The following is a 20,724-nucleotide window of genomic DNA, read 5'->3' on the forward strand; positions in this document are numbered from 1 at the left end:
GATCAGATGCTTAGCCAACAGAGGTATTCATGTCCCCCAAGGTCTTGTGTATTGCTGTGAAGTTTGATGACGGTCCATAACGAACTGTGGGTAATATAAAGTTTTACTGATTTTCACAGTTGGTGTGACCTTGAACCTGACCGGTTTTTTAGCAAAATTAAATAAACTCAAGCTGTTATTGGCATCTATTTTCTCTTGAAAACTGTGGACGACTGCACTGCTGACACTAACAGAGACAGAGAGACAAACAAACTGAATCGATTACATACTCCCCCACTGGGGTGAGAAAAATGAAAACATGATAAGTACAGTTCATCAATGACAACAGATCTGACTCTGATTGCATGAAAGCCTTAACTTATTTTAGATAGCGTCTAACATGTTAGACGCTAAAATTAACATGTTGTTGTAAACATTCATTCTGGTAACTCAACTGAAAGCTACATGTACACTACCATTAAACACTGCCACTGATTCCCATCTTTATGCTGTGCTATGTTGCATTACTAAAACCATTTTTGCCTGATGCTGTCTCCGCTCCAGGGCCCAGTGTGAGGTGGAAGACCATCCAGAGGTGAGGAAACACACCTTTCATCTTCTCAGCGTTCCCTGAATAATCCTGCCCTTAACTCTTCTCTGGATCTGGGCCTCCGCCTACCTGCTCCCCAGCTCCCCAGAGAGTCTCCGACTGGGTGCCGATGTCATGGCGGTGCCCAGTGCCCAAGAGTTTCACTGGCAGAGCCTGGCTCGACTGCCCAGCGGCCGTGTCTATCACACTCTGTCTGAAGTGGGGGGGCAGATGTACATGCTGGGGGGCTGTGACGCTGCAGGAAGGCCATGTCCATCCCTGGAGCTCTACTCCCCAGAGGTAAACAATGTGGACAGCGGAGCTGATAGTTTACTGTTTTCTGAGCAGGAATTAATAAACATAAAAATCTTTCAGTCCGTTAAAGACACAAATACACTTTTTTAAGCTAGAAATGAAACAGATATGAATTTATAAGAAACACGCAAGCATTGAATCTGTTTGATGTGTATGTACCCTGAACTAAAGGAGCCATGGACTTTATCTGAACACAGAACTCTAATTTAAAAAGTTAAATACAACCCAGTTCTTTGACAGCTGACGTGTCTTCCTCCTCGCAATTTTCAGGGGGACCGGTGGATAAGCTTGCCCCCTATGCCCACTCCTCGTGCTGGGGCAGCTGTGGCAGTTATGGGAAAGCAGATCCTGGTGGTGGGAGGAGTGGGAGAGGACCAGAGCCCTCTGAAGGTGGTGGAGATGTATAACACAGAGGAGGGGAGGTGGAGGAAGAGAAGTGCTCTACGGGAGGCACTGATGGGTGTATCCATTACAGTGAAAGGTATGGATTATACAGAAACTGTATGCACCACACACTGCGTCTGTTTCTGTTTCTATAGCAAGTTTCTATTATGCATTTTAAGCAAAATTACTTTGTAATGGTTACTGAAAATAATTAGAATATTCCTCCTTAATTGCCCCCTTACAAACAACTATTCATAGTTATGGTAGACTTGCAACATGCTAGCTTTTACTCCAGAGTTTGCACTTGGCCTCAGTTTCATATACTTTTAAGAGATTTTGACTTCTGTAAAGGTCTTTGGCTTTGCTTGTTTGTCATTTTGTGTTGTATTACCCAACATGTTCTTCTGTGGATTCTGTTTAATGGTGACTGGTAAACATCTCATAGCTACGTTGTGACTACATACTGGCAGTAGAGGTTGTATTATTGATCAGGACTGATTGTGAAATGAAATGAAATCAGCAGTTTTGAGGGAAAAACAACAAACAATTTTAAAAAAATCAAGATTCATACGTCGGGATTGTACTGTTATATCTCTTTGTGAGAATATGTACAGTCCATGGGAATTGTTGATATTGTAGAACTGTAATAACACAATGATGCCATTTGAATACTAAACCATCCCACTCAGAAAATCTGTAAGTGTTGTTGATTTCAGCTGCAGAGCAGACATGTGAAGAATACCACCAAACACCATCCTGGAGTTAAATGTGTTCTGAACACATTTAACACATTTAAATTTCCTCCAAGCTGCCAGGCCACACTGCGTTCTTGGAAAAATTTAGTTGTAACTTTTGCTGCACAAAGAGTCAAACCAAATACTGAAAGTAAAAACGTACATTATATTTTTGATTAGCTGCTGTTTTTCAAAGTGGCCACTGTTAGCTTTGATGACAGTTTAGCCCTAGCTGGCCTTATGTTTACCAGTTTCATCAGGTTACCACCTAATAGTTTTCAGTTAACAGGTAAGCTATCTTACGGATCTACCATTAGACAGATAAGCTAACAGTAACTCCTGGAAGTTTTGGCTTCTTAATGTTTCTGTGTTCATGTGTTGTATTCTGCTTAGGTAGTGTTATTGTACAGCAAATAGCCCTTCACTGGTGACACATCTGGTGATTTATTCAGCATTCCAGGCAGCAATGTGGTTTAACATTACAATAACCAAAACTCATCACCAAAATACTCTCAGGGCCATTTGGACAGGTAGGATAGTGATGAACAGCAGCTTTAGCTCACCTGGCTGCCACAAACAAGTGTTCGAAACCCTAACACAGTGGTTCTTAACCTGGGTTCGATTGAACCCTAGGGGTTCGGTGAGTCAGTCTCAGGGGTTCGGCAGAGCCTCCGCCGTGACATGCATGGCTCATTTTGTGCACCAGTAAAAAACATATCTATGTCTTGAATTTCAAAAAAATATCATATTTTATTTTTCACTAAAGAGGGGTTCAGTGAATGCACATATGAAACTGGTGGGGTTCGGTACCTCCAACAAGGTTAAGAACCACTGCCCTAACAACACATTTCAGAATGAGTTTAATGAGTCCAGAGTGAAGGAAAAGCAACCAGTAAGTGCTCAGCATATGTAGAAAACTTGGAGACTGTTGGAAAGGCTCCACATGATGACCTCATGAGACTGAAGAGTGTGCAAAGATGTTTTCAAAGCAAAAGTCGGCTGCTTTGAAGAATCTGAAATATAATATAAAAGAGCTTTTAGGTTTGTTTACTCTTCTCTCTGCTTTCACTGTTCTGTATTCTCTTTTGATCTTCTTAGTATAAACCTACACTGTAAAAGAAATAAAGAAAAAAACAAGTAGTGAGCATTCACAGTGAAGTAGGGAACATTAATAAGATCTGTTACAGACATAGACATACTCCTCATCCTTAGTTGGGGTGTATAAGTGTGTGTGTGCCAAAGAGCCATTTAAAACCTTTTCTGACAGCTTGTATATAAACATACATTAATAGGTCAAATTGCTGATGGACCTCATGAGCGGGCTGCTCATTTGTCTTGCTTTCAGCTGTGTTTGTCATGATTCGTTGTGTGGCAGGCAGGAGGAGGACCCAAAATGCAAAACTCACAGACACGGGGATGAACTCAAAAAATCACAGCTTTAATGCTGGAGAGGCAGAACGTAGGAAATACAAAACTAAACTGGGAAAACTAAATACAAAGCTCGCCAAGAGACACAGGGAGGAACACACACAACATGAGGGAGAACGCGACGCCGAACAGAGGGAGACGCAGACAGAAATACACAGAGGGTTAACGAGGAAAGTGGGAACACACGGGGAACACAGTTGACACAGATAACCATAACGAGACAGGGCGGGGTGAACATAACACTGACGGGAGACGGGCAGAGTCAAACAGGAAGTACACAGAGGTTCAGACAGGAGGAGAGAGCACGGGGAGAACACAGACATAACAGGCTGGGGAAAACATGGAATAAAACACGAAAGGGGACAAGGGCTCATGAATACATAGAGGGGCACACAGGGGGTGAGAGTCACAAAGGGAAAGCACACAGGGAACAACATAACAGGGCAACTCAGGAAACAGAACCTAAACAGGGAACGAAATACAAAAATACAAGAAACTAAGAATACTGGGCCCACATGGCCCAGGACCATGACATCACCCCCCCCCCCCCCCCCCCCCTTAAGGGCTGGCACCAGACAGCCCAAACACAGAAAAAACCAAACGGAAAACAACCCAGGGCGGGCGGCGGGGGCCCAGGACGGAGGGCCAAAACAAAAACTACCACCAGAAGCACAGGGGACAGTCCAGAAATCAGTCCAGCGGGCCAACCCAAAGGGCAGCAGCACCAGAGTCCGAACAGTTCAGGGGGCCGACTGTGCGGACGGCAACGGCGGCGACACGGAAACAGTTCAGGGGGTCGGCCGCGCGGAAGGCAACGGCGGCGACGAAGGAGACGACGGAGCAGTTCAGGGGGCCGACCGCGCGGAAGGCAGCGGCGGCGGCGAAGGAGACGACGGAGCAGTTCAGGAGGCCGGCCGCGCGGAAGGCAGCGGCGGCGGCGAAGGAGACGACGGAGCAGTTCAGGAGGGGCGAAGGAGACGGAGCAGTTCAGGAGGCCGGCCGCGCGGAAGGCAGCGGCGGCGGCGAAGGAGATGACGGAGCAGTTCAGGAGGCCAGCCGCGCGGAAGGCAGCGGCGGCTCTCCAGTGTTAGGCGTGCTGGCCATGGCCCGGTGGGCACAGGACCAGTCGAGGCAGGACCAGACGAGGACGAAGACTCTGAGGCTGCAGCAGGCGAAGCACAGGCTGGAGCTGCAGCAGGCGAAGCACAGGCTGGAGCTGCAGCAGGCGAAGCACCGGCTGGAGCTGCAGCAGGCGAGGATGAGGCGGCCGCAGGTGGCGGCTGGACAGGCTCCTCGGGCCCTCCAGCTGACGCGGCGCGAGGCTGAACGGACCCCTCGGACCCTCCAGCGGAGACAGGAGGCTGAACGGGCCCCTTGTACCCTCCAGCGGAGACAGGAGGCTGAACGGGCCACTCGGACCCCCCAGCGGAGACGGGTGGCTGGACGGGCCCCTCGGACCCTCCAGCTAACGTGACGTGAAGCGGTGGTGTCGCCGCAGGGTGCCGGATAGGCACACCTGGGAGTCCAACAGCAGCTGCAGGACAAACAGTTATGTAGGCCCCTGGCTGGACTAGGAGCTGAGGAAACACAGGCTGCTGAGGCACAAACCCAGAGAGAGAGAAAGCAGGTAGAAAACAGTCTATAGGGCTTAACATCTTGGCACGAAAAACCATGAAGTGAACAGTGGTAGGGACCACCAGTTCTGAGCCAGCAATCATTAGGTTCCCAGAGTCTGCATCAGTCCAAGGTGGCTCACAGGTTACTGGCCCAGTCTCAGTAATCCTAGGAGAGGCCAACATAAGCTGGTTGGACTTGACCGATGGTAGTGTGCGGCTCAGAGGAGCTGGTTCAACCATACGGAAAACAAGAATTGCCACTCGATCCACAAAAACAAGGCTTAGATCATCAGGAGCTAACTCCTGAAAAAACAGTAAATACACAGGTATGGACCTAACCAATGTCACCGTGGTAGCATGACTGTGGTGTGTTGGATGGATGTGTTTGTTGGAACCTGCACCCGCAGTGATCTGTGGCGTCAGAGTGATGACTATATTGAGTGGAGAGACAGATACAGGTAAAACGGTACGTAAACCATTAACTGAAGCAGGTGACACTTCAGGCTGAGAGTGAGTGGTTACACCATTGTTCAAGGCTAAAATCTTATCCAGTGATGAGTTCACAGAGACAGGAGAAAACGGTGTCACATTAACCCTGATCTCAGCCTCCATCTCCTGAGTGGAGGTACTGGTGCTGGAGCAAAACAGTTCAGAATCACCCTGTGTATGACCTTCAGGAAGACAGAATTCATATAGTGACGTTACACAGTCCAGGTTACCATGATCAGCATTTATGTTTTCATCTTGACAGGTTAGAGTGAGTTCATGATCGGCATTCACCGTTTTCAGTTCATTAAACACAAGAGTAGCAGGGAAAACAGGATCACTAGTCATGTTACACTTTAATTCATGATTTGCCAACTCTGCAATATCCTTGCTTACTGTGGCTTCAGAGGGCCCCGGAGGTGAGAAAACACAGTTCTTGAGGTCAGGCTCAGAAACAGATAGCTCAGACTTGGATGGAACCTCAGACATGGTAAAAGACACAAAAGGAAACACCTTCACCCCACTACTCACACGATTACCCTGAGAATCAGTGGAAGCCTCTTTCAGTCTATGTGTAGATTTTGTGGTCCCTGCAGGATTGAGTGAAGCAGTCATGATCGACTGAGAAGGACTGCCTCTAGCCTGTGGCTTGGTGAATAGCTCATTGCTAGCCATATCACCGGCTAAGTCTGTAGTTACTTCACATGCCGTCCGCTCAGAGGAAACTTGGGGTGACAGAACAGGATCACTCACCTCCGAGCGTCGGGCGATGCGGTGACGACGCGAACGCCGTTTTCTTTTGGCCGTGGGCCCCGTAGACGTGGGAGATGGAGGCTCCTGAGGCGTCGCAGCGGCTGAGGAGGCGGTAGTAAGCGGAGTGGCAGGCGGGAGTCCCAGGCAACCCCGGGGGCCCCCAAGGGCTAGCCGTGTCCCGCGGAAAACCTCATCGTAGGGGGGAGCGAGCCATGGCTCCCCTCGTAGCTCTTCCTCCAGTTGCGCGCATACGGCGCGCTGCCGCTCCTCGAGGTCGGAATCCGCGCCCCCCACAGCCACCTCGTGTTGCTCAGTGGAGGGCAGAACGGGCCGTGGCGGTGCGCGACAGCGGCGGGAACGCCGTTTCCTCTTAGGGGCGGCCGTGGGCTCAGCCTGGCCTTCCGTGGCGACCGGCTCCTCGCCCTCAGACCACATCCGTGCCAGGCAGGAAGCAGGAGACGAGTAGCCCGATCGCGGCGGCGAGGGTGGGTGGTCGGTCTGTGGTGGGACAGCTGACGAGAGCTCTTCCTCGGTGATAAGCCAGGGCTTCCAACGGAGCTCGTCCTCCCGATACGCCCGTAACACCTGCTGCCGCTCCTCTTCACCGAAGTCGCTGGCCTCTGGCATCTCCGTGCGCCACGCAGTGTAGACAGGCGGTGGCGAAGATGTAGAAGCCGATGAGAAGCGAACAGGCGGCGTAACGGTGGTGAGCCCCATGGTCCCGATCCTGACCGTTTCCGGTTCTTTCTGGGACAGCTGCCCCGGGCGGATGCCCACGGCGGACACAAGAAAGTCCCGGATGTGGGGGCGCAGCGCGCCGAATAGCCACGGGAGCCCGGACACCATCCGCTGAAGACGGACGGCTACGGTCTCCCGGTATTCGCCTCTAGGCAGCGTCGCCCATTCCTCACAGTGGTATTCCACCGTGTAGACCAAGTCTTCCTGGAGGTCCGCGGAGGGGTTGTGAGCTGCTGGGTCCAGTTCGTGGTCGCGTTCTTCTGTCATGATTCGTTGTGTGGCAGGCAGGAGGAGGACCCAAAATGCAAAACTCACAGACACGGGGATGAACTCAAAAAATCACAGCTTTAATGCTGGAGAGGCAGAACGTAGGAAATACAAAACTAAACTGGGAAAACTAAATACAAAGCTCGCCAAGAGACACAGGGAGGAACACACACAACATGAGGGAGAACGCGACGCCGAACAGAGGGAGACGCAGACAGAAATACACAGAGGGTCAACGAGGAAAGTGGGAACACACGGGGAACACAGTTGACACAGATAACCATAACGAGACAGGGCGGGGTGAACATAACACTGACGGGAGACGGGCAGAGTCAAACAGGAAGTACACAGAGGTTCAGACAGGAGGAGAGAGCACAGGGAGAACACAGACATAACAGGCTGGGGAAAACATGGAATAAAACACGAAAGGGGACAAGGGCTCATGAATACATAGAGGGGCACACAGGGGGTGAGAGTCACAAAGGGAAAGCACACAGGGAACAACATAACAGGGCAACTCAGGAAACAGAACCTAAACAGGGAACGAAATACAAAAATACAAGAAACTAAGAATACTGGGCCCACATGGCCCAGGACCATGACAGTGTTTGTTTAAGACATTCGTGATAGCTGGAGGGTTTCAGCCCAGCTAATCCCTGGGGACATGAGACTGTTCCTTCAGAGTGTACACAGAGGGAGACAGATAACCATTCACACTCACATTGCCACCTCCAGAAACTCTGCAGACTACTCAAATCTGACTCCGGTACCACGTGGGTACAGTTTTATTACCCACAGGCTGGACACCACAGTAATTAGAACTTTTGCTTAACAGCAAAGCCGGCTGGGGCTTCACAGTTTGCATGAGTTCTCTGCGGGTACTCTGGCTTCCTCGCACATGCATGTCCAAAGATATGCACGTTAGGTTAACTGGCAATTTTAAGTCGACTGCAGGTCTGAATGAATATCATCAGTGTTTGGATGATGGATGTCCAGAGGCTCAGCTCAGGACAAATACGCTCTCCCTGAAACATACAATGAAACACAAACCCGTGAGAAACATCACTCACGTGCGGCTGTCTGATCACAGCTGTTTCACAGAAAATATGAATGCATTAGCATGTGGGCAAAAAATTAATCATGTTAAGTGAAACAAAGAAAGATACAGTTATATTTTTGAAACAATGGCTAAAATAACCACTCAACGTTCCATTTAAGACAAATTTAACCCAATTTTAGCCTTTGTAATGTGCACTGGTCATCATCAGCCAATCAAGGAAACATATCAAAGTTGCTAAGTGCATGAATGGGAATCAGTCACAGTTTGGTGAAGTTATCTTTTGAATAGGTTTTGGCTGGAGGTGATTGTTTTATGGCTGTATTGAGTTATATATGGTCTAAACTGATGTCTAATGTAGGCCGTTATTTATAGCGTTATTCAGACTAAACAACCCAGTTTTCAATGAGTAATTTGGGGTAAATAAAGGACAGAAAAACTATTTCCATCAATGTGTGGTGCTTGCTTGGTATTATTCCTGGTGTTGAGTGAGTCACACATATGCCAGGTCCATATGTATGATTGCCACCCTGAGCTCAGTTATACAATAGCTATCTGTCACCTTGTTAATCTCCCAATTGTCACGTTATCTATTGTCATCAGTGGAGAATAACTTTAGTCAAAATTAAAACCATACATTTTCTGTGCCCATGTGTAGTTCAAACTCTGAAATTTCATAGGAAATAAAAGAGTTATGGCTAATTTTATGTGCCTAAAAATGAGAGCAATAAAAACAAACAAGATGCATCCATCAAGAATTAACTGTGCAAAGTGTGAAGAAGATAATCAGAGTAGCTGCTCTCCAGTGTGAACTTCAGAACAACACTTGGGTGCACTTTAATTTTTACCAAAAAGTCGGCTCTGTGTTGCTGTCTGAAGTCATTGGAGCGATATTTGGGGGCTCTGATTTATTCCTACATTTTGCAGCTAGTATGACCGGTCTTCTCAGGGAGCTTCTCTATGACTCCGGTGCATCTGTCAGTGTCCGAGGGAACGCAGATAGATGCTGTATACACATAGACTTATTGGCTGTGTATGGGCTCCATTGTGCTCCCTCTATCTCCCTGACCACTTTTCGATCCTCTGCCCTTTGCTCGCACTTTCATCCCCCAGCTCATCCCGAGCAGCTGAAAAAGAGACAGATCGTCTGACAAAATAATCAATAATAGCAAATTAAAACAAATCTGGTATTTCTGAATGGAGCGTCAGCCACCACATTGACTAAATGATGCCATTTTTATTGACGTTTGTGGGATCGTTATTTTCTGGATATTTAATAATGAACTTGTGGTAATGAGACATTCTTTTCCCCAAATGAATATAAAGTGTTTTTGCAAACTTTCTTCCCCTCTTGTCACTAATGCAGATGCATTGAGGTTAGAATCTGAAGTCAAGTGGCTTTGTAAAGAAACACTTGACTAAAAATGCAGATTGCTTCCCTGCAGCTCTTTTCCTCTTCATTTTGACGATTAATGCTGCTTTTCTCACGCTTCGACACTCGCCTTCGCTTTCGATTCTTATGCTTGGGGTGTCATGCCAAAGTGCCAGACGTGGACTCTTGCATTTTTATTCTACTGCTGTACTTTCTGTCCTTCGTCTGTCAGATTTTCTTGCCTTGTCACAAGCTAACTTCTCATCCGTGTCTGCCTGTGGATGAGCAGATTTTTTAGCACTTCATGAAGTGCCCACAAGTTGTTTCCATCAGCTAGGATGCGGTGGAGAAGTGTAGCTCCACTTTTGTAATCATCGTGATATAATGTCTGAAATGTCCTGTCTCTGTGCATGTGTCTAGATGGCCGTGCTCTGGCTCTTGGGGGAATGTGTGCAGACCTGCTTCCCCGTAGTATCCTGCAGCAGTATGACCTTCGAAAGGACGTGTGGGCGCTACTTCCTTCCATGCCGACCCCACGCTACGATGCTAACACACATCTGCTTGGCAATAAGCTCTATGTGGCAGGTACTAACACACGAGCACAGCTATTATGTCTGCACTTTATTTGTCACTCTAGTAGACAACCTTTTTTTTACCCTTAAGGTGGCCGTCAGTGTAAGCGACCGTTAAAGGCCTTTGAGGTGTACGACACAGAGACGCGATCTTGGACTACGCTACCCATGATGCCATGCAAACGTTCCTATGGGGGTGTGATATGGGACCCAGCTGGCAGGCTGTGCCTGTTAGGAGGACTGCGGCAGGGCGGGGGACACCAAAGCTCCAAGTTCACCAAGAACGTCAATATTTTTGACACCAACCAAGGTACAGCGCTTAATGATTTTAATCTGTATGCTAGTTTTTAATTTGTTTTTCACATGTACAGTGGGGCAAAAAAGTATTTAGTCAGCCACCGATTGTGCAAGTTCCCCCACCTAAAATGATGACAGAGGTCAGTAATTTGCACCAGAGGTACACTTCAACTGTGAGAGACAGAATGTGAAAAAAAAATCCATGAATTCACATGGTAGGATTTGTAAAGAATTTATTTGTAAATCAGGGTGGAAAATAAGTATTTGGTCAATAACAAAAATACAACTCAATACTTTGTAACATAACCTTTGTTGGCAATAACAGAGGTCAAACGTTTACTATAGGTCTTTACCAGGTTTGCACACACAGTAGCTGGTATTTTGGCCCATTCCTCCATGCAGATCTTCTCGAGAGCAGTGATGTTTTGGGGCTGTCGCCGAGCAACACGGACTTTCAACTCCCGCCACAGATTTTCTATGGGGTTGAGGTCTGGAGACTGGCTAGGCCACTCCAGGACTTTCAAATGCTTCTTACGGAGCCACTCCTTTGTTGCCCGGGCGGTGTGTTTTGGATCATTGTCATGTTGGAAGACCCAGCCTCGTTTCATCTTCAAAGTTCTCACTGATGGAAGGAGGTTTTGGCTCAAAATCTCACGATACATGGCCCCATTCATTCTGTCCTTAACACGGATCAGTCGTCCTGTCCCCTTGGCAGAAAAACAGCCCCATAGCATGATGTTTCCACCCCCATGCTTCACAGTAGGTATGGTGTTCTTGGGATGCAACTCAGTATTCTTCTTCCTCCAAACACGACGAGTTGAGTTTATACCAAAAAGTTCTACTTTGGTTTCATCTGACCACATGACATTCTCCCAATCCTCTGCTGTATCATCCATGTGCTCTCTGGCAAACTTCAGACGGGCCTGGACATGCACTGGCTTCAGCAGCGGAACACGTCTGGCACTGCGGGATTTGATTCCCTGCCGTTGTAGTGTGTTACTGATGGTGACCTTTGTTACTTTGGTCCCAGCTCTCTGCAGGTCATTCACCAGGTCCCCCCGTGTGGTTCTGGGATCTTTGCTCACCGTTCTCATGATCATTTTGACCCCACGGGATGAGATCTTGCGTGGAGCCCCAGATCGAGGGAGATTATCAGTGGTCTTGTATGTCTTCCATTTTCTGATGATTGCTCCCACAGTTGATTTTTTCACACCGAGCTGCTTGCCTATTGTAGATTCACTCTTCCCAGTCTGGTGCAGGTCTACAATACTTTTCCTGGTGTCCTTCGAAAGCTCTTTGGTCTTGGCCATGGCGGAGTTTGGAGTCTGACTGTTTGAGGCTGTGGACAGGTGTCTTTTATACAGATGATGAGTTCAAACAGGTGCCATTCATACAGGTAACGAGTGGGGGACAGAAAAGCTTCTTACAGAAGACGTTACAGGTCTGTGAGAGCCAGAGATTTTCCTTGTTTGAGGTGACCAAATACTTATTTTCCACCCTAATTTACGAATAAATTCTTTACAAATCCTACCATGTGAATTCATGGATTTTTTTTTCACATTCTGTCTCTCACAGTTGAAGTGTACCTCTGGTGCAAATTACTGACCTCTGTCATCATTTTAAGTGGGGGAACTTGCACAGTCGGTGGCTGACTAAATACTTTTTTGCCCCACTGTAGTAAAAGTAGAAAGAATTCTTGCCATATGCATATCAGGATTCATTGCATATCAGGACAGATAATCGTATTAGAACTGCACATCCAGAACACACCAGCTCAAGTTTGAATCTTTCACTAAACTTAAGCGGGGCTCAACTTCAGAGCTGAACAGAGAGCAAAACATGAAACAGATCTGAGGCGTTCAAAGGCAAGTATGCGTCATACTCTTTTACATGCAGCTCTGTATCCAAAACTTATCAGGTTGTGAAAGAATAATTCAACATTCTGCAAATTATACATATTTGCTTTCCTTCTGAGAGCCTGATGAAAAGTTCAGTGTTGAAATAGCAATTCCAATCTGTCCTCAAGTCCCTTCATTGCCTCCGTTATCATTTCCCTTATGCGTTATATAGAATGGATAAAAGAATTTTCTAACCTAAAAACATTTGACAGCTAAATGTGTGAAATCTCACGTTTGATTGAACCTAATGTCAAAATGACTATGACTGGGGGAAATATTTCTTAACGAACAACATTATATCAGAAATCTGTTAACTCCAGCTTGACAGCAAGACTCCTGCATGCAGTCACTGTGTCAAGCTAATGTTTGCCAAGAAATACTTCCAGCATGCTACTTCCTATAGTCATGTTTAAACCAATATGTTGTCATTCCAGAGCATCATTTACTACTGTTCTGTCAGCTGCAACTGGTGTCTCAGACAGACACACACACACACACACACACACACACACACACACACACACACACACACACACAGTAGGATTGGGCGATATGCACTATAGTCCAGTCATCCTGCTTTTTTGACTGACTGATAGAATTGCCACCAGGGCTCCAGAGGTTAATGTACGCCCACCAGGGTAGTGCTATCAACCCTCCATACGGCACACAATTGGGCTCAAAAGCTAAAAGACTCAGTAGTGTGCAGGTGAAGGAGCAACACACAAAAAATGAATGATTTAGCTTAACTGTAATTAGTTAGCATAAGTGGATGGATCTCAGCTGAACAGTTGAAACAGTGTTAAGTCACACATTTTCGGTCTTTACCCTTTTAGCTCACACCAGCAGTTCTACTAACTCATCCAGTCTTTTTGTGTGTGTTTAAAGTATCTCCTGTTTATCTGCTCCACTCTTTACTGTCCTCCCCACATACAGCAGAGATTTTCGCTGTCAAAAACACTCAGCAGGAAAAAAGTGAAGAAGAAATAAACAAGATCATCACATAATGCTGTAATTTAAATAACCTCCTCTTTTCTATCACTTGATGATAGAAAATGTTCACATCATTCTATTATTTAATGACACACACACTCGTTTTCATGTCTTAGTGAGGACAAAGAATTGACAAAACGCTTTCCTCAGCTCTATAGCCTAACCCTAACCACCAGAAATGAATGCTTAACCCTAACCTATTTGTAACCTAACCCTAAAACCATATTTTAGGCCTCAAAAATGCCTTCAAATTCATGAGAACTGGCATTTGATCCCCACAGTGACTGTTGGGCCCCCTAAGTATAGTGCCATTCCAATTTCTGGTTCTAAAAAAGACCCAAACACACACACACGCACACACACACACGCACACACAGACTTACATCAATTTCAAGTCACGTAAAAGTCCAGGCAGGAGCGTGAAATAACACATTTTTCCTTCATAAACTTTTATTGCACTCAAACTATTTGAATTTCAGCACCATGGACAGCTCTAAAACACAACTGTTTGTAATGGTGAACCTACACAAATTCGGCTGCATGCACATGCAGGATATAGATCATATGTACACACACACACACACACACACACACACACACACACACACACACACACACAAGACTACTCCATGTAATCTGCAAATCCATTTGGTTTTGATTAGTTTCTTTTGTTAGCTTAACAAATTGTTGTTGTTCTATTAAAACACAAAGTATAGAAATAAAGTTCTGTCAATCAGGCATTTTTGCTTTGTTTTATCCCAACGCTATAATTTATTCCGTCAGTCACTCTGACTGCCAAACTGTCACCAGACTTATATATATCGCACACAAAAGTAACATCAGTCTGTAAATGTCAGCGACCTGAGGAGAGTATCTGCTGGACTTTTGAACAGAGCCTCTTGGAAAATATGAACGTATCATAATTCATATTTTTGACCACACTCGTCTCCATTTACATGACCCTGCGTGCACTCTCATCTTCACACTGTCATTTCTTGCATTCTGTGATTATTGATGGCTTGTGTTTTTAAACATGAAGGCATAAAACAATGATTTCATTGCACTGCTAATGTACTTATATAAAATGTGAAATCGAAATTTAAACGCATGCAGTAATGCCTGCATGCTCTGGTTCAAAAATACTGCGCTGTGAAAGGGACACTTCAAATCCAACAACGAGTACATGTCCAGCTAATAGATCCAACCTGCAGTATTTATTGATTTATTTATTTAGTTATAGGTGGAAAAACTCCACAGCTGATCCTTTTATATACAGTTTCTATATAATTTCTTTGGATTTTTTCTTAACTCTCCTTTCGTGCTCTGCACATCTCTCAAAAGTTGCTGCAGTGATTTTAATGCCCAAACCAACTTTTACAGACAGGTAAGAGAGTGCAGACCGTCATTAGCGTTACAGCGGATTCCTTTGTCACGCGTTAGGTGATCGCTCAAACATCTCTCCCCACAGAAGGACAACGACCTCCAGACCAAATAACCCTCTCTGTGCCAGCCGTGATTTTAACACATGTAAGCGGTATTCCAGGAATCACTGACAGAAAGTTACATCGTTTTCAATGTATGTTCACAAACTTTTTATACAAACTTTAAATGAGGGATTGTTGCTTTTCTTATTATACTGCTTGTTGTTCAGCTGCCGCTCTTCATTGGCACTGGAATTATTGGCACCTCTTAATGCTCAAATAGCCTTCTACAGACAAGCAGCAAGACCCGTCTCTGCCTGTCTGTGAAACTTTCTTAGTGAATGCCATTGATGTGTTTTGTCCGTTAATAAAATTAATCACAAAAGATTTTCGATTTTTACATTATTGTTTTTAAAAGTATACAGTCCAGAATGTGTACTAAAACTGTGGTAATACATCTGCAAACTTTGTGACATCATTTTGAATTTCTAACAGAGTGTAACTTAAAAATATATAGAAGTAATTTTTACTTGGTGCAATAATCTGACAAACCAGAACATGCCTGGTTAGTTTATTTAGGTCACTCAGTCAGAGAAACCTTTTTTAGCGCACAGCTGAAAAGAATATCATTCTTTTTCTTTTATCTTGTGGTAACTGTGAGAGCATGTAATCTCCTCCTTGAAAGAAATTGACTGTTTCAGCTGAAACAACAAAAACTGAATATCAGGAAAACCATAAATTTATAGAATTCACATAGTATGGATGGCATTTTTTGGTAGTCTTCTAATGTCCCGTTTTCGCAAAGGCACCATGAGGTTGTGTCACGGCTGCCGAGGCGAGCCGTGTGGAATAAATGAGGATCCAGTCGCAGGCAGTCGTAGAGGAGTGAAGGTGATTTATTGAACACAAAAGAATGTGGACAAACAGCAAACGGGGCTCGAACTAAACTAAACTGGGAAACAACTAAACTACAGAGCACAAACCTGAATGAAAACGAGCAGAGGAGGATGACGATGAACAACAGGGAGAAGACACGGTGGATACACAGACTGACACTGAGTAATACAGACGAACCGGCAACAGGCAGGAGAACACACAGGGCTTAAATACACACACCAGTAATCAGGGGATGAGAGACAGGAGGGCAACACAGCTGGGAGGAATCTGGGCTGACGGGACAGGGGAAACGTAAACTGATCACACTCACATACGACACGGACCTTCACAATAAAACAGGAAACTCAGATACATGGAACCAGACAAGACATTGAACTAAACAGACAGATTCACAAACAGATGGGGTGACACCATAGACAGAGACACAGACTCAAAGGCAGACCAAATATAACACACAGAACTCAAACAATAATAATCATCATCATCATCATAAACTAGAAAATGATAACTAAAAGCGCTGGGTCACCGACCCAGGACCATGACAGGTTGTTTCTATTTGCTCAATCAAACTCTGCCCAAAAAGCTGTCCTACGCATATCTATCACAATAACGCTGGTTGAATACACTTTAATTTGTATGGTTGGTTAAAACAGAGCTTGAAAAAAACATTCCCCTCTAAGATACAAGAACGGGACTGAAAATCCTTTACAAAGCAGCCAGTGTCCAAAGAAACACCTTCATAAAGCCTGTCTCAGAATTAATTAACCTCTACGTCTGCACATCTGTGTATTTAATTTTCTTTTAAATTGCATCTATTTATTAGATTATATTGAAATGGATGAATGAAGAACTGTTTACTGGAAATAGTTTTGATGATCTGCAAATGATGATGCCCAAATTGACTGTAAAGTTTTATCCATTTATTTTACATTTTCAAAACTTGAATCAAAGTTTTTATATTTTAATCGGTGAAGAGGTTTACAACAAAACCTAGCAAAAGAATATGAAATTCAATTCAGTTTTATTTATATCGCTCCAAATCAAAACAGTGGCCTTAATGCGCTTTATATATATATTAGGTAAAGACTCTAGAATTATACTGAGTAAACCATCTATAGCTAACTTTTCTAGTCTGCAACTGAGTGAAACGACGTATTTAAAGTGGAAAGTAGATAAGAGGACAGACTCCCAGTGGCTGACTGCTAGCTGACAACTAACAGTCAGGCGGTATCTGTCTATTAAAGTAATTCATTACACTACTCACTTATTTCCACATTGCACTCTCATATAATGAAGAGTTAATAATATAAACCCAATGCTACAGTCCCAAACGCTAACACAAATCCCTATCCTAATGAGGACACATAGGATATTTTATAGTGTCTACAGAAAACCAGTGAAAGCCGTTGAAGGCAGAACACACAGACTTTGAAGGTTCCGGCTCCTAGGCTCAATTTAGTATTCGCTCAGCTTTAACATTCTTCTGGGATCTTTGTTAGCTTTGTGTTATCATGCTGTTTGTCCTCCCTGCACACAAACTGAAATCAGCTGATTGCAGCTAATTTCTGGAGGACCTCTGTGTCACAATTAAAATAATGGTAGCTGTAATGTAATTCAGTTACTTCGATACAGTAACTTGTTACATTACTGCATTACTGAAAAATGTAATGCATTCAAACATTACCTTCCATCCATCCTTCTACTCTCATTTCCTGTCTTTATTTTGCTTTTCAAAAAAGAAAAGAAATGCTAATTCCTACAGAGCACAATGAAGACTGGAGGACTGAGCACCGCTTGACTTCAGCTTGATACGTGAGGGATGTTTTCATAGCACTCAGAGGTTTCATCAAGTCTTCTACCCAAAAATAAAAGTCATTATCTCGTTTTTGCAATTGCGTCCCTCTTCAATTAGACCCTGCTCTCTTACAAAGCAGCAGAGGTGGGACCAAGTCATTGTTTTGCAAGTCTCAAGTAAGTCTCAAGTCTTTATCCTCAAGTCTCAAGTCAAGTCTCAAGTAATGTCAGGCAAGTCAGAGTCGAGTCTCAAGTCACTGGTGTAAAAGTCCGAGTCAAGTCACAAGTCTGAAACTTTGAATTTCAAGTCCTTTCGAGTCTTTAAAAAAAAAAAAAAACGAAAAAATAATGTTGCAGTTATGCTAAATGTAAATATTAGACCATGTAATTTTAAAATCTGTGTTTTTCTCAACACATGACAAAATAGTGAACTTAGAAAATATACACAAATTGTGAAATTGCACCTCTTTAAAATGCAGCTCAATTAAACCTAGCTCCAAGAATAGTTTTCACCGACAGTTCTGAGATAAGCTGCATGTTATTCTTGGATGTGGTTGTAGGACCAGCTTTAAAATCGCATGACAAAAATATCATACACATTAAAAAAAACTGTATCACCAACGTAGCCTGGACAACATTTGCTAGTTAGATGAAGTCAGCTATCTCATCTTAGCATATTTATAATTATACAGTTCTTGGAGTGAGTGCATACACTCATGAAGTTTAGTAACTTCAGGTCACTGCAACAAGCCCAGGTACAGTTTACCGACGGATGGGTGCAGGACCTTGAACTGCACCGTGTAGAACGAAAGACCATCGTACGTATCATAAGTTTACCAGTCTCACAAATTGTCGTCATAAATACACATTCCTTAACCGTTTATTAATAGGACCTTTGAGCTCAACGGTAATTAATTAGTAGTGGAAATAATTTCTGGTAGCGTTACAGAAATGTAGCAGTGACAATAATATTGTATGCTGTAATCACCGCGCGGATAGGAGGCGGCTGGCTTGACCGCGGCTCACAAATGACGGCTCACTTTACCGCAGTCTGTAATCGCACTGGGCAATTAGTGATACAAAAAACCTGTTTTATCCTGTGAATAAAAGTATATGTTTTTGTCAATGTACCATAATAACAGAAGCGAAACGCAATATTGTGTCAGGACAATTCACTATTTATGCACAATAAATAAAGGAGCATAGCGCGACAATTTCTGTTCAGAGCCAGACTTGCTTGTAACCTATATCACTAATTATGTTATGAAAATGACGTATTAACTACTAAAAAACACTGACCTTCGTGTAAATGCTTGGAGCAGACTAACCTGTGAGCTGGAGTGTTCTGGGACGTTATATTTGGTCTTTGAATGGCTGCAATCCAGGCCATTCGTCGCGTCTTTGTTACTTCGGAAACATGGCTTAAACAATTTCTCTTCAACGACGTAATCCGATAACAACCGATCTCTTTACCCGTCGGCTTCCCGTGGCTGTCATGCGACCGGCTATTGCAGTTAATAATACAACAGCTTCTTGACATTTTTGTGTTTCTTTTTATCGCTGTATAACTGATTTTAATTGAAAGCCTGCGTGCGCTAGTACCGCTTGCCACGAGTTCCCAGAATCCTTTGCGGTTCTACCCGTGAATGACCTCACATTTTCAATCTCTATATAATATGCATGTTAAATTTTATATTTGGGGTAAAATATCAAGTCTTTTCAAGTAAACCGGTTCAAGTCCAATTCAAGTCCCAAGTCATTGGTGTAAAAGTCCAAGTCAAGTCACAAGTCTTAGAACATTTTTTCAAGTCAAGTCTAAAGTCATAAAATTAATGACTCGAGTCTGACTCGAGTCCAAGTCATGTGACTCGAGTCCACACCTCTGCAAAGCAGTGATTAACATCAACCTCACCGTGCAGATAGCTGGTTTCTTTCCTTGCTTAATTCTGTGCACACTCCATGTCCCTAAACACAGTGACATGACTTATCCCTCTATCCAGCAAAGGCACCCCAGAGTAACAGGTGAACAAATTGAGAAGAGACCGGAAGGAGAAAAGGGAGAAGAAAAATCAATAAGTCATTTTAGACAGCTGGAAAAGTGGTCACACTTTGGGATCGGTCGAATGAAAGCCAAATAAAGCAGAACATGGGCGTGATAATGTTAATGTATGATAATGGGGAGAAAGTTTGCTTTATGTGTGACAGAAGAGGAAAGATGAAAATAAAATAACTTCCAACACACACAAACGCTTGATACTGATCCAGGCAGACGTGCGTGCACGCACACACACACACACACGAACACACACACAGCCATACCCCGTTTCTCCAATCTAATTTTGGTGGAGATGAGATGGGAGATGAGCTGCTGAGGGAGGGTTGGGGATGAGAAGCACTTTAAATTACAAGATCCAGAAACAGATTGCTTTATCATCCATCTGCAGCAGTATCTCTCCACACATACACACACACCATGCAATCTGCTGTCACACAGTGATATTGTATTACTGTTCCATTTCATATTGCCAGTATTAAGACACACGCCTGTTAGCGAATGTCGCAATGTGGGCAAGACGCAACAAGTACAAAGGAAATGCAAAGAACGAAGCTGTGGCAAGAAAATTGCCTGAAAATGACACATTTTTGTTTTAGAAAAAATATTTAAGGTGTCAGTTCACCCAAATTCCACCCATGCATTCTCTTCTGCTTATCCTTGTCAGTCGCGGGGATGGCTGGAGCCTATCCCAGCTGTCTTGGGGCGAGAGGGAGGGTACACCCTGGACAGGTCACCAGTCTGACACATAGACGACCATTCGCACTCACATTCAAATTCAAATTCAAATTCAAATTCAAATTTTATTTGTCACGTACACAGTCATACACAGTACGATATGTAGTGAAATGCTTGGACAACTGCTCGTGACCTAAAGAGAACAAAAAAGGAAAAGGCTATGAATAAGATAGGAAATAAATATGAAAAATTAAAAAGGGTAAATTTAACTAGGAAGGAATAAAATATAAATTAAGGTTAAAAATGAAATAACTGTACAACACAAATTAGAATGAAGGGTAAATTTAACTGGGAAGAATAAGATAAAATATATAAATTAAAGTTGAAAATAAAATAACTGTACAAC

At 44.1% G+C, this 20,724-nt stretch overlaps 1 protein-coding gene across 5 annotated transcripts in view; it reads left to right on the forward strand.

Annotated features, from left to right (window-relative positions):
- klhdc8a (kelch domain containing 8A) overlaps window positions 1-20,724 on the forward strand; it is a 75,739-nt gene that overhangs the window by 39,685 nt on the left and 15,330 nt on the right. For 3 of the 5 annotated variants that reach the window (XM_085455693.1, XM_085455695.1, XM_085455691.1), the window contains 5 exons: window positions 544-574; window positions 670-868; window positions 1,154-1,364; window positions 10,139-10,303; window positions 10,382-10,600. In XM_085455693.1, the coding sequence (XP_085311819.1) occupies window positions 704-868; window positions 1,154-1,364; window positions 10,139-10,303; window positions 10,382-10,600 (760 nt within the window). In that variant the 5' untranslated portion in view covers window positions 544-574; window positions 670-703. Of the gene's footprint in view, window positions 1-543; window positions 869-1,153; window positions 1,365-10,138; window positions 10,304-10,381; window positions 10,601-20,724 lie in introns of all 5 variants that reach the window. The other 2 variants (XM_085455692.1, XM_085455694.1) reach the window with 1 other exon arrangement.

The sequence above is a fragment of the Copadichromis virginalis genome, linkage group LG5 (assembly GCF_057382275.1).
Source record: "Copadichromis virginalis isolate Kocher_CV1m ecotype Utaka linkage group LG5, C_Virginalis_male_GT1.1, whole genome shotgun sequence".
In the NCBI taxonomy this organism is placed as follows: Eukaryota; Metazoa; Chordata; class Actinopteri; order Cichliformes; family Cichlidae; genus Copadichromis; species Copadichromis virginalis.